This window comes from Rattus norvegicus, chromosome 6, assembly GCF_036323735.1.
Source record: "Rattus norvegicus strain BN/NHsdMcwi chromosome 6, GRCr8, whole genome shotgun sequence".
Taxonomy (NCBI): Eukaryota; Metazoa; Chordata; class Mammalia; order Rodentia; family Muridae; genus Rattus; species Rattus norvegicus.
This window is the reverse complement of record NC_086024.1, coordinates 15,359,921-15,374,245: the sequence shown is the minus strand read 5'-3', so window position 1 is coordinate 15,374,245 and position 14,325 is coordinate 15,359,921. Positions and strand designations below refer to the sequence as shown.

Below are 14,325 nucleotides of genomic sequence, written 5' to 3'. Positions count from 1 at the left end.
AAATGCCCAAAGAAGGTCTTTGAGATGTTAGAGTCTTAGTTAGGTGTTGAAAACAGAGAGCAGTGTTGTTGGAGAACCACATTCTGCTTTTGTGTGCTGTTCTTTGGAGGGCCCTGGCCAATTACACATGTGACTCCCTTACTAAAAATATTTTTTATTAATTCTTTGTTATATTTGACTATATTCAACTCCACTCTTCCTATTAACTCCCCCAGAGCTACTCTCCATACTCACCCCTCCCAATTTTATGTCCTCTTAAAAAAACAGTCCACTCACGCACGTGGGAGCATCTACTGGAGTGTGGTCAGCATAGCGGGAAGCTCACCCTTAAAGGAAATGAACTCTCCTGCTCGTACCAGCCACCAACTGTCAGTGGCTTCTCAGCTAGGGGTAGGCGGGCTCATGATGGATCCTCACCCTCTGTGTTAGAATGTTGCCTGGCTCTACCCCGTGTCAGCACCGTAGCCACTGCGAGACTGTGAGTACAGCTGTCAGATCCAGAAGGCGCTGACCCAGTTCTTCAAGAGTTCTGCCTCTTCCAATCTTTCTGTCCCCTCTTCTGTGACGGTCCCTAAGCCTTGCAGAGAGGTATGACATAACTGTCCCCTCTGTGGCTGAAGCTCTGATGAAGTCTGAGACTGCGCTGACCTATGAGGGGCCCACCTTTCGTTCACAGCTCTGACTGGCTCCTGAGTTGTTCCCACGCTCGTGTCAGCAGCGAAGATAGCAAAGTGTGCCAACTCTTCCAGGTTCATGGGGACGGAGGTGTCAGCTGAGAGCACCGAGAGGACCATGGTGTACTATGGCCTGTCATTTATCCAGGAAGCTGACTTCCCTTTCAACAAGTACTTAGCCACACTAGACACTCTTTCCGGGCATACTGTGTACGAAGCTATCACATCCTGGATGGAAAACATGCCGGAAGGAAAATGGCCCAACTGGATGGTGAGCCCTCATGCATAGCACACAGTGATCTGTTGCACTTCTGGGACAGTCACCTCTACTGTGCACCTTTGTCCCTAAGTGACCTTACTCAGTTCTAGTGCTTAAGTCTGTCCTAGCTTCTGATAGGCTTGTCTTAGTTAGGGTTTCTATTACTATGACGAAACACCATGACCAAAAAGGAAATTGGGGAGGAAAGGAGGAAATTTGCTTTACATTTCTCTACTGCAGTCCATCACTGGGGAAGTCAGAACAGGAGCTTAGACAGGGCAGGGACCTGGAAGCAGGAGTTGATGCAGAGGCCATGGAGGATGCTGTCCATGGCTTGCTCAGATTGCTCTCTTATAGAACCGGGGCCACCTGCCCAGGGATGATGGCACCACACACACATAAAGGGCTGGGCCCTCCTCCATCAATCATTAATTAAGAACATGCCCTACAGGCTTGCCTACAGCCTGGTCTTATGGTGGCATTTTCTCAACTGAGGTTCCTTTCTCTCAGATGACTTTAGCTTGTGCCAGTTGGCATGAAAATGTCAGCACATGGCTCTTATAATGAAGACAAGGACATTATCCACACAACTAGATCAATACTTAATGAATATTTATCTGTGCTTAGAACTCCACTAATCTTGGCCAGGGATGGCTGTCAAACCTAATTTTATCCTAAATTCCAGCTTATGATTCACAGAGATTCTGGAAGGCTCTTCCCTTTCTACACATGGTCTGTGCTCCTAGGCTGTGAAGCAACAGTGTATCTGTATGGCACCCTGTAGGTATCTGAACCCTGGTGAGCACTAGTGTCTAAACACAGGGTGGGTACACACTACAACATGATACACAGGTAGAAACTGGCGTAGGGCTCTTCCGGGAGTGGAGCAGCAGGTGTTGACTTGGAGGTCAACAAGCAAGGACTGTATGTGAATGAACAGGACATTCCTGGCCACCACAGCAGTTTACTGTCTTCATTGCCACCACGTCAGAGACACCACGCCCTTTGCCCTCACATGCACTACATTTACACACAGTCTCTTCACTACAAAATTAATCTTTCTATCTTTCTTTCTTTCTTTCTTTCTTTCTTTCTTTCTTTCTTTCTTTCTTTCTTCTCCTTCCTTCCTTTCTTTCTTTTTCTTCTTTTCTTTTCATTCATTTTTTCTTTTTCTTGTCCCCCCCCTTTTTGAGTCAGGGTTTCTCTGTGTGACCCTGGCTGTCCTGGAACTTACTCTGCAGCCCAGGCTGCCCTTGAGCTCAGAGATCCCTTTGCCTCTGCCTCCCTAGTACTGGGATTAAAGTGCAGCCCCACTGGTAGAAATTAAGTTTAGTTTACTATATTTTCTTTGTATTACACACTCAAGTATTTTAAAACTTTTTTTTAAAAAAAGATTTATTACATATGAATACACTGTAGCTGTCCTCAGACACACCAGAAGAGGGCATCAGATCCCATTACAGATGGTTGTGAGCCACCATGTGGTTGCTGGGAATTGAACTCAGGACCTCTGGAAGAGCAGTCAGTGCTCTTAACCGCTGAGCCATCTCTCCAGCCCATTTTAATCCTTTTGGACATTTGTAAATGTTGGGGTACAGGAATTGCCACACAAACCATATAAACACTGATCTCAGTTAAGCAAGAATAGTTTATTGAATGCACACCCTAATACTGTGCAGACCAGGGACACGGCTCAGAATTACCTGAACTATGACAATGGATATCTTTTCCTGCCAGCTTATAAAGGAAAAACCCCATAAAACCCACAATGAGCGCATACACAGGTGCAGGAAGTGCTGCCTGGTGGTCAGCTCCGACTTATGATAGTTTAGATATAACAATTCATATTGACCTCTGATTTGATGGGTCCTATATAAAGCTTTACGGATTTCTTAAGATTAGCACACCTCATAGAGAACATTCAGAACAGACAGAACAGAGCAGGGTGAGTGGTCAGCATGGCCTTGAGCGGAGTCACCTCTCTGTGTCAGTGACCGGCAGATCAGTGTGGAATAGCTGGCCACGGCAGGAATAACGCAGGATAGACACAAACATTACTTAGCTGTACATTTTTCTGTAGATCTTTATTCTGTATCCTGTTCTCTTTCTGTTTTAAACATTTATCTTGCATTTTAATTTTAAAAGGAAAGGGCTGGCTAGCCATGGTGGCACACACTGGGGTCAGAAGCAGGCAGATCTTTATGAATCCAAGGCAAGCCTGATCTTCACAGAGACTTTCAGGCCAAAAAGGTTACACAGTGAGACCCATTGTGGATCTGTGTGTGTGTAGTGTGTGTGTGTGTGTGTGTGTGTGTGTGTGTGTGTGTGTGTGCTGGTTATTTTATTTATGTACATTTCAAATATTATCCTCCCTCCTGTTTTCCCCTCTGCAAACCACCTACCCCACTCCACCCCCCTGCTTCTATGAGGGAGCTCCCCTACCCTTCTACCCACTTCCACCTCACCATCCTAGCATTCCCCATATGCTGGGGCATCAAGCCTCCACAGGACCAAGGGCCTCCCCTCCCACTGATGCCTGACAAGGCCATCCTCTGCTACATATGCAGCTGGAGCCATGGGTCCATCCATGTGTACTCTTTGGTTGGTGGTTTAGTCCCTGGGAGCTCTGGGGGGAGGGGGTCTGGTTGGTTGATATAGTTGTTCTTCCTATGGGGTTGTGAACCCCTTCAGCTCCTTCAGTCCTTCCCCTAACTCCTCCATCAGGGACCCTGTGCTCAGTCTGATGGTTGGCTGCAAGCATTTGCCTCTGTATTTGTCATCCTCTGGCAGAGCCTCTCAGGAGACAGCTATATCAGGCTCCTGTCAGCAAGCACTTCTTGGCATCAGCAATAATGGCTGGATTTGGGGTCAGCAGATAGGATGGATCCCCAGGTGAGGCAGTCTCTGGATGACCTTTCCCTCAGTCTCTGCTCTACTCTTTGCCCTGTATTTCTTTTAGACAGGAGCAATTCTGGGTTAATATTTTTGAGATGGGTGGGTAGCCCCATCCCTCAAACAGGGGCTGTGCCTAACCTCTGGATATGATCTCAACAGGTTCTCCCTCCCTTTTGTGGGGTATTTCAGCTAGTGTCATCCCCTCTGGGTCCTGGGAGCCTCTTGCTTTCCTGGTGTCTGGGGCTTTGTAGTGGTTACCCCCACTCCCCCATCCCCCACTGCTATTACATCTCAGTTCAATTTCTTTACCCTCTGTACTTCTCCCCTGTCTCCTCCCATACCTGATCCTGCCCCCCTTTTCCCTCCCCCTACTCTCTCCCTACCAGGTCCCTTACTCCCTCCCTCTACCTTCCATGATTATTTTGTTTCCTCTTCTAAGTAGGACTGAAGCATCCTCACTGTGGTCTTTCTTCTTCTTGAGCTTCCTATGGTCTGTGAATCTTAACTGCTGGGCCCTTTTTTCTTGAGATTTCTTTCATGCACACACTGTGCATGATATGTCCCACAGGCCTCAGAAATGCTGCTCAGTTGTCCCCATTCTTCTCCTTGTTTTCAGCTTAGCTGTTTCAGCTGACCCGATTTCAAGCCTTCTGAGGCCACTAGCAATTCAAAACTGTCAGGCTTTCTTAGGGAAACTTCAGTTTCTGTCCTTGTGCTTTTCAACTCCGAACATCCTAGTCGATTCTTTTCAGAATTATCTGTATTCGTGTGTGTGAGACATGATCCTCATGCTTGCAGTTCTTAGCTACAGCCTAAGGTCTCTGGAAATATATGACACATATGTAGGACACGTATAGAGAGGACACATACATATGACACATATGTAGGACATGTATAGGGAGGACACATACATACGACACATATATAGGGCACGTATAGGGAGGACACATACATGTGACACATATGTAGGACACGTATAGGGAGGACACATACATATGACACATATGTAGGACACGTATAGGGAGGACACATACATATGACACATATGTAGGACACGTATAGGGAGGACACATACATATGACACATATGTAGGACACGTATAGAGAGGACACATACATATGACACATATGTAGGACATGTATAGGGAGGACACATACATACGACACATATATAGGAACACGTATAGGGAGGACACATACATATGACACATATTTAGGACATGTATAGGGAGGACACATACATATGACACATATAATGACATATATGTGACACACACGTGATTTAAAGGCTTTGTTAGTAAGCCTAAGTGTTTTTCATGTCATTTATAAATTTTACATATATAAAACTAAACAGTATAACAGTCTTTTAAAAATTTTTATAATTCAGTGTTTCTTTTCTAATTTTGTTTCTTTGTTTATTTGTTTCTTTCTCTCCCTCCCCCCCTCTCTCTCTTAGTCAGGGTTTCTCTGTGTAGCCCTGGCTGTCCTGGCACCACTCTGTAAGAACGGGCTGCTTTGAACTCACAGAGATTCACCTTCCTCTTGCATTAAAGGCATATTTTTAAAATTTTGGTTTAGTTTTCTTTTTCTTTTTAGTCTTAGCAACATTTTCCATCAACTTTCCCATATTTATGCTATGCCATATTTTTGTTACTTTGCATGTCAGGGTTTTGTTGTTGGGGAGACCTGTTATTTTAGTATAAAATACAGTATATTACATAGAGGTATAATAGGGTAATTCTAGAAATGGTATTTTTCTTTTGTGTAGTGTTTGTTGTCTTGTCTCTTAGATGTGTTCTATGAAGTTTGTGTTCTTTGTTTTTGTGTGGCCAGAGAAGTCTCTGCTTTGTAAATTAATAACTGGAGATGCTTTTAAAAAATACATTTTTCTTTTGATTTTTTGAATTCTGTGTATGTGTATATGTCTGATGTGTGCGTGAGCATGAGTCCAGTGCCTGTGGGGGTCAAAGAGGGTGTTCAATTCATGGAGTTGAAGTTATAGGTAGATGTGAGCGGCCTTGGGAGCCAAATTCCAGTCTTTGCCACCAGCCCCTCAGCCATTTCTCCAGCCTTGGGGAGAGTCTTGAGATGCCGTGAACTGAGGATCTCCCTGCCATTGTTGAGGGGTTCTTTGTGTGCAGGGGAAAACTTCCAGCACAACCTCACAACTCTGCTTCAGTCTTCACTGTCTACTTTTGCTGAGCCTTAAGTCAGTGGAGATGAAAGATTACACAGAGTCTTCCAGGGCCGTCTGGGATGCTGGAGGACCTCTTCATACAAAGGAAGGTTTGCAGACCTCTCTTGGGCATCTATGACATCACTCCCCAAGTGTTTCTTCTGGTTCTTCTGGGCCTTAGTTTAGCCTCGGTTGGTATAATGTTATGGACATACAAAGGCAAAATGTTGTCACAAATGTTATGAGGAATGAGACTCCAGCTGTTTGCATTGTTAATCCTGAGTTAGCTTAGATAAACAATCAAGGGAAAGTGAGCTGCCGGGAAGTTTACATAGTAGCAGTTTCCAGACAATGCAGCATCCATTGAACGTTAAACCCATGCATCTCTGCCCAAGGCTGTCACCCCTCTGTTTTCAGCTGAGGCTTGTGAGATTGTAGAGCATATCATGGACTTAACCAGAGGGGAATTAGGGAAAGTTAAGACACTATTGACACAAAACCCACTGTTCTTTGCTGAATAAGTTAATTGCCAGTGGAATTGCCTTTAGTTCATTTTAAGCATTCTGAAAAATGTGGAATTTTTAGTTTTTGCTAACATTTTCCTTATCTGGGAGATTTTAAAAATTGATTCATTTTGTTGGTGATGCTGGAGTTTGAACCCAGGTCCTCACGTAGGCCGAGCATGTGCTTCGCCAGTGACCTGAAGGTCCCTGCCTTCAGGAGCTGTTTTCTGACCCATATTCTGGCAGTTGTCTGGACCCCGATGTCACAGCTTTTAGGATGTTGTTTTAGCAGTTACAAAGAGTATTTTGACAGTTTCTAGTGTCATAGGTGCATGGGATTGTTCTCAGTCTGTGAGGTCAAGAGGATGTGTCCTCCTCTTTGAGTTACTCAGGAAAAGACAGTGCAATATCGACTCCGAAAAGGAAGAACTTAATCTGTGTCTGACGACTTCAGAAATCAGTTTGCCCAACACCTAAGAGCACTGAGAAGAAGACAGCAGATGACTGGGTTTTCTGGCCATAAAACTAGAGAATCACTTTAATGATTCACAAAGATACAATTATGGGGGTTACCTTAGCAGTTTAAGGAAAAAGAAAGATGCCTCCTTTTGCAGATTATAGCAATCAAGTTTTCAGCCAAAGGCCGTTTGTCTGGCATATTGTAATTTGAATATTGCCCTTTCTCTACGTTCCTTCATCTGTGAAATGGACACAGTCATTGGCACCCCTTTGTGTGAGGGGATAAGAACGTGCTCTTTAAGCAGCAAAGTGCTGTGCTCGATCTGCCCACTGGATCCGGCCCATTGGCGAAGTCATCAGGTGCATTCGTAAGCTTCATGTGTTCTGATATCAACCCGAGCATTTACCACATGGAAATCATATACAGTTACAGAATACATCAGAAAATGTCAGCTTAGACTATGCACTTTTTTTTTTCCAAGACAGAGTCTTGTTATGTAGTCTACACTGATCTCAAATTCATGACCTCCCCGGCTGGAGGGATCTACATCTTATGCCTCGAGACTACAAGCACAAGTCACCATGCCCAGTTTTGTAAATTTCTTTGTAAGAATTAACTTACCTTTTGTCTTGGTATGTATGCAAATTCATATATGTGTGTGCATGTTCATACATGTGTGTATGTATGTGTGTGTTTGTGTGCATGTTAGTACAAGGAGCAGAGTCAACCTTGGGTGTTGTTGCTTCTTAGGGCCTGTGCACCTTGATTTTTGAGGTCTCTCTCTGTGGCCTGGGGCTCTCCAGTTAGGCTGACTTGTCTGGCCAGTGCCCCAGGGATCTGTCTCCCCCGCCTCCCCAGTGATGGGGTCACTAGGGTGTGCTGTTTTGCATGGATGCTGGGATCAAATTCAGGGCTTACAATGGTGCAACAGGCACTACCTGAGCTCTCTCCCTGGGTTCCCAACTTGCCTCTAGAAACTGGTTTTGGAGTTAGAATGTCAAAACTGTTGAAGTCTGGGAATCACAGCACCAATCACTCAGACTCCAGCCTCAGTCTAGTAAGCATAGTTATTGAACGCGCACCCCAAGATTGATTGATCAGGGCCACAGACCAGACTTGGGAAATGATTGTGACCATGAATATTTCTCAGGGTCAGCTCATATAGGAAAAACCTACCATGAGCTCATGTTCAGGTGCAGAGAGTGCTGCCCAGTGGTCAGCTATTTTGGCTAGCTAGACAGAACAGTTCTAATTGGCCTTTTGGTTGGTCCTAAGTGGAGCTTATGGTTGTGATATTTCCAAGAAGAAACCTCATAATAGAACAAGGTATGTGGTCAGCTTAACCCTGCTCTGAGTCAAGTTATTTTCCTGTGTCAGTAACAATGACTGGCAGGCATGGACCAAAATGGCTACAGCTATGCTGGGGGAGCAGCAAAAACAACAAACACACAGTCCCTGTCTTTTTTCTTTTCTACCTATTCTCTCTCCTTCTCTCCCTCTCTCTCACTGGCTGTTCTGGAACTTGCTCTGTAGACTAGGCTGGCCTGGAACTCACACAGAGATGTACTTAATCTGGGATTAAGGTGCACAAGTACATCAGAGCTCTGCCTTCTTACAGGATTTAGGGCTGCCAGCCCAGGAATGGCACTGTGGGTGCACCGTGGGCTGGGCCATTGCACATCAGCCAACAGTTAAGAAAATGCCGTATAGGCTTACCTGCAGCCCAGTCTCACGGGGACATTTTTTCAATTGAGGTTCCCTCCTCTCAGATGACATTTGCTTTCGTCATGTTGACATAACACTAGTCAGCACAGTAACCAATGTAGCACAAGGTCAGCAGCTGGTGGGCTAAGGACCCACCTCTGGGCTTCCCCATAGCAGTGTTTTTTTTGTGGTGACCTTCAGCCCGGGGGACTTTCCATTTCAAGCAGGGAATAATTCTTTCATGGAATTGCATGTAGAGGTGTGCTCTTAAAACTATTTGCCTTTTAGATTGGCGGACCAGAGACTTCTCGGCTGACTTCTCGAGTAGGGAGCGAGTATGTCAACGCCATGAACATGCTTCTGTTCACACTCCCAGGAACCCCCATAACTTACTATGGGGAAGAAATAGGGATGGGAGATATTTCCATTACAAACCTCAACGAGCGCTATGACACTGTAAGTATGATGGGCTTTTAGCCGTGGGCCTCCATGACACTGCCAACTTCCCACTGCTGCTTCTGTTGAAGTCTTGGCCACGTTTCTCCCACTGTGGAGAATAAGGGTTATTTGCTTTCTTGGTGGTCAAGGAGCTCACTGAAATGTCACCTCCTGAGCCACATAACTGAGCTTCTTGGACAGAGCCAAGGATCCTGCAGGTCCTCAGAGGACCAGCGACTTTCTCATTATTCTCTCCCCGAAATACTTAGGGACTCAGGTCTGGTTTTTGACAGGTTAGCTAAGTGGTCAGAGCACTGTCTCCCCAGTTACCGTTGTGTGGTTGTGTTTGTGTGGGGATGCTGTTCTCACATCAAGTTGCTGAGATGACATCCTGACGTTTAATTTATGTACTCACTTTCACTTGTGTGGCAGTGTCCTTAATATTTGGTCAATTTAAACTTTTCCTACTGGTAGCTCACTCTGGGCAGCGGGGGTGTGTGTGTGTGTGTATTCAGACACGATCGTCAGGCGGATACAGGAGCAGGCAGAGGTCAGGGTCAGCATAGTCTGGCTGCTCTTTACTCTGACATCAGTTTATCACAGGAGGATGGGGTGTCATGAATTGCTAGTGGAGTACTCTAAGATCCTCTCTTCTACTTTTTAAACAAGCAGTAGATTGCAAACATGTGGAAGTTCAGTTTGGAAGAGTGAATCACTGGCTCCTTTTGAACCGAGAGCAGGCGCTGACGTGTCTGTGGATGTCGAGGCTGCTCTTCCACCATCAGAGCAGGGAGTGCCGACATGAGCTCAGAACTGAAGGGGCAATCAAGAAGTAGTCAGGAAGGGCCAGATGCATTTCTTCTAATAACCTGATCCTTGCTTTCTTTTTGGTCTTTCAACATAGAACGCCCTTCTCTCCAAGTCACCGATGCAGTGGGACAATAGTTCAAATGCGGGGTTTACTGAGGCCAACCACACCTGGCTCCCCACAAACTCTGACTACCACACAGTGAATGTGGATGTAAGTGTCGATGGACGGCAGTGTCACATGGACTTAGAACAAGGGGTGGGCTTCCTCCACCTTGGAGGCTTCCCAACATCCCGAGCACGTGGGAAACCCTGACTGAGACTCTTAGGATCGATCACAAATGAGTCTTGCAATTTTCAAGTTGTAAGGAGTTTGGAGGCCATTTCTTGGTGGAATATGGCCTACTATAGTAGTTCCCCCAATGAAGGCCATTCATTGTGTTTAGTTCTTCAGTCTATGCCCGAGAATTCAGTTATAACGGACTCCTTAAGAAGTCTTTACAGAAAGCCTACCTACCCTTTTCTCTGGAACTTATTATAAAGTGTTCACTAAGTCTTAAGGGATAGGAGACATAAATGTGTACCTTCTAAAACATCAGGGGATGGGGACTGCATACCAATTGATCTCCACACCAATTTCTCTTAAGGAGAAATCCCTAATCAAAAGAATAATATAATTATAAATAAAAGATGAAACGAGGCTTCAGGGGGATGTTGAAACAAGGTATTACATATGCAAATAGGCTGGATTCATGTTAAAAGATGAAAGTATTCAGATTAGGTAGGACAAAATCCAGATATGAGATATAGATAAAAGAAAGGACACAAATAATTAACAATTCTGCAGGCCACTGTAATGGAAGGCTTGTGATTTAGCTGTCAAAAGAATGTTTATACTGACTTGATAGTTTACTCATACATATCTGTATCTATGAATACTTACATATGTGCAAATGATAGATATGCAAGGCCTGGCACTGTTTGCAAGAGAAGTGTTAGAAATGACTGTGTCTGCCTAACAGAAAGCTCAGTCATTAGATCATGGGAACGAATGGCGCATGGTAAGGAGCAGGGCAACTCTCTTTTTTTTTTTTTTTTTGCTTCTCAAGACAGGGTTTCTCTGTGTAGCCCTGGCTGTCACTGGTCTTGAACTCAGAGATCTGCCTGCCTCTGCCTCCTGAGCGCCGGGATTAAAGGCATGCACCAGTATGGAGAGCACTATTGACATATAAACACAGCACAGGGTGGTCCACGGCACCTTATGTAAACACGCCTATAGATGCTTGCACTGGCACAGGGTTACCATTTCATGATACCTAAAAAAGGAGGGAGTCAGCCAGCCAGCCAGCCAGCCAGCCAGCCAGCCAGCCAGCCAGCCTGTCAGTCTTGTCTCTGGAAGGGACCGGGGATGGCTGAAGAAATCTTTGCCTTGACTATATTCTTCTTACAGCTGAAGCCCATACTATGGGCATGCATTTCCTAGAGAAAAAAATGACTTACAAAAGTGGGCTTGGAAATATTTAATAGCAGACAAAATAGAATTCAATACGAAAGCAGTATATGAGAGAAATGCATTTTCAAACGGTGATAAGCACTGACAAGTCCACCAAATCCCACAAGTCTTTACGATGTTAACTGAAGCGTCAAGATACATCAAACGAGGACTGAGAGAAAGGAGAAGAGAAAGGGACAAGCTCACGGTTACAGAGAACGAGTTCACAGGAAAGGAGAAGAGAGCAGTGTCCTGGGCCCCTCGTGTGAGCGAGTGGCACCAAACTGCTCTACATGCGTTATCTAAGCTACTGAGAGTGAGCGGCCGCAGACGCTCACAGACACAAACCAGGAACACTTCGTGCCTGATGATAGAATGAACATCTCTAAACATCCACGAGATAGTCATTAAATACGCATTGTTAGACATCTCCCGGGAAAGAACCACAATACCAAAGACGACAACAGCCCCACCCCAGAGACAAGGCTGGCAAGAGTGTCATGAGGAACATTACTGTTGATTTGGCAACAGCTACAAATCATTTGGCATTATGTATTGAATGTACATACGCTTAGACACAGCAATTATCTGTCTGATAATCTATCTTAACTAAATAATGTAGAAGGGAAGGGGTTTGAGAACGTCCGAGACAGGTGATGCTTACAAGGAAGGGGACAGAAGGCAGGTGAACCCGGTCACAGGGTGTTGTGTGCCGGACAGTGTCACCTGTGGGGACGAGGTGACAGAAAGTGCTTATGAGAAAAGGAGCGGGAAAGCAGCATCGTTAGGTAGGTTTGTGCAGCTGTAAAGTAAACCCACATCTTAAGGACATGAAAGCTACCTTTTACGGCCCAGCACAGAGAAAGCGAACACAGACTTGCTGACTTGCACTGCAGTGTGCAGGGTTACATCTATCACCAGTGATCTGACATCCATGTCTGCTGGACCCAGGACCTCTCACCACAGTGCCCTTCGCAGTGTCCTACAGAGAGAACCAAGTCCAGGTCCCCTGTGGTGGTGGCTTTTTGCTTCCAGGCATCTGACTTGAGGACACACTATTTACAGACGCTTTACAATGGGGCAGTTATTTTAAAGGGCAAAGAAAGCAAGGTTTTTCTGGGGGAATGGGGTGGGGATAAGTCTTAAAGTAAAACATTTGTGTGAATATTCTTTTTAAAAAAACAGGTCCAAAAAACCCAGCCGAGCTCAGCACTGAGGCTATATCAGGATCTGAGTCTACTCCATGCCAGAGAGCTGCTTCTCAGCAGAGGCTGGTTTTGCCTTTTGAGGGACGACAATCACTCTGTTGTGTACACCAGGGAGCTGGATGGCATAGATAAAGTCTTCCTTGTGGTTCTGAATTTTGGAGAATCATCAACTGTGCTAAATCTACAGGAAACTATTTCAGATGTTCCTACAAAACTGAGAATAAGATTAAGTACCAATCCAGCCTCCAAAGGCAGTGATGTTGATACCCATGCCGTTTCTCTGGAGAAGGGAGAGGGGCTCATCTTGGAACACAGCATGAAGACTCTCCTCCATCACCAGAAAGCTTTCAGAGACAAATGTTTTATTTCCAACCGTGCATGCTACTCCAGCGTGCTGGACCTTCTGTATAGCTCGTGCTAGGCAGCTCTGTAAGAGGTGGCCACCCTGCGTCTGGTATGCTTGCCATCACACATGCAAGGGCCTCAGGAATGGCATCAGTTCTTAGATATTTCTGTAGCACGAATGCATTGTTTTAGGTAAGATTCTCAAATGTTTGGAAGGACAATAAAATGTTTAAAAGATTACCCCCAAAATGCTAAAGCATTTATGTATAAAGATGCTACTCTTTGCTTTAGAGTGGGGTTGTGGAAACTGCAAGATGACTGACTTACAGCCACGGAGCCGAAAACTATTCACTAGCAGAGAGGAAGGCCACTGAATTGTAAAATTCTGTTAAAAGACTGATTGAGGGGTTGGGGATTTAGCTCAGTGGTAGAGCGCTTGCCTAGCAAGCGCAAGGCCCTGGGTTTGGTCCCCAGCTCTGAAAAAAAAAAAAAAAAAGACTGATTGAGAGGCCTGGCGTTTTCCTGCCTCGTCCTCTGGCTCCCTTCTCTACATCAGAAGGAGCATGGCTGGAGACACTTGCCCAGATTCATCTAGGGTGTGTGTGCTGGTGGGAAGAGTAGGAGCAATATGGACACGAAGCAAAATTACACAAAGAAACAACTTCTAAAACTTTATATAATAACTTAAAAAAACCTCACTTTCGCTAAACCAAGTGGAAATAAGACTGATCACTATTTCCATTGTTTCCAGTCCCGGCTGAAGGCAGCGGCGTTTCAGACTTTTAGGTACTTCTTCAGAGCCTCGAAAGCATCAGTGCTGTCAAGTCCAAGTTCATCATACAGGAATTTCATCTGGGTTGTGATCTAAAAGAAACTCACGTGAGGGTTAGACAGGACAGCTAGAACCCAGCCTGGCTCCCTAGTCTTCCTTTATGCGAGTGACCCTAACCCTGGAGTCTTTAACAGTAAGAGCTAGCTAGTCCTTAGCAGAGAGCGCCCTCGCCTAAAAGAGCAGCCCGGGTACAGTGCCCTCCCCCTCCTTCATGCTCCTGGCCTGACATTTGGGAAGCAGCTCTCCCAGGAGCTCTGCAGCACACAGGAGATGGGTGACATACCTTTTTGTGAGAATCCTCAATCACATGGTTCCCTCCAGGCTGAATATCTAAAACAATGTTGGGGGGCTGATAGCCTGAAAGGATTAACACAAAAGCACTCAGATCTTCAGAAATCTGAGACCCGTCTCTCTGCCCCTTTTGAGTACTTTACTCCAACAGCAAAGGCACAAAGAATAAGGCCAGCAATGAAGCTATAGACAGCTGTGGACCGCCACGTGGGTGCTGTGCGACTTCGCCAGCCCCAGAACAA

The 14,325-nt window shown here is 45.4% G+C and overlaps 2 protein-coding genes across 17 annotated transcripts in view; one reads left to right on the top strand and one right to left on the bottom strand.

The window, feature by feature from the left end:
• The window catches only part of Slc3a1 (solute carrier family 3 member 1), a 35,659-nt gene extending 22,450 nt beyond the window's left edge, over positions 1 to 13,209 (top strand). The window contains 4 exon segments of one of the 2 annotated variants that reach the window (NM_017216.1): positions 750 to 945; positions 8,959 to 9,126; positions 10,013 to 10,129; positions 12,593 to 13,209. In NM_017216.1, coding sequence (NP_058912.1) covers positions 750 to 945; positions 8,959 to 9,126; positions 10,013 to 10,129; positions 12,593 to 13,036 — 925 coding nt within the window. In that variant the 3' untranslated portion in view covers positions 13,037 to 13,209. 2 annotated transcript variants of the gene reach the window in all.
• The window catches only part of Prepl (prolyl endopeptidase-like), a 29,719-nt gene continuing 26,814 nt past the window's right edge, over positions 11,421 to 14,325 (bottom strand). For 8 of the 15 annotated variants that reach the window (XM_039111895.2, XM_008764458.4, XM_063261603.1 and 5 more), the window contains 2 exons: positions 14,076 to 14,149; positions 11,421 to 13,824 (listed from right to left, as the gene is read on the bottom strand). In XM_039111895.2, the coding sequence (XP_038967823.2) occupies positions 13,735 to 13,824; positions 14,076 to 14,149 (164 nt within the window). In that variant the 3' untranslated portion in view covers positions 11,421 to 13,734. Of the gene's footprint in view, positions 14,150 to 14,325 lie in introns of all 15 variants that reach the window. The other 7 variants (XM_063261606.1, XM_063261608.1, XM_063261601.1 and 4 more) reach the window with 1 other exon arrangement.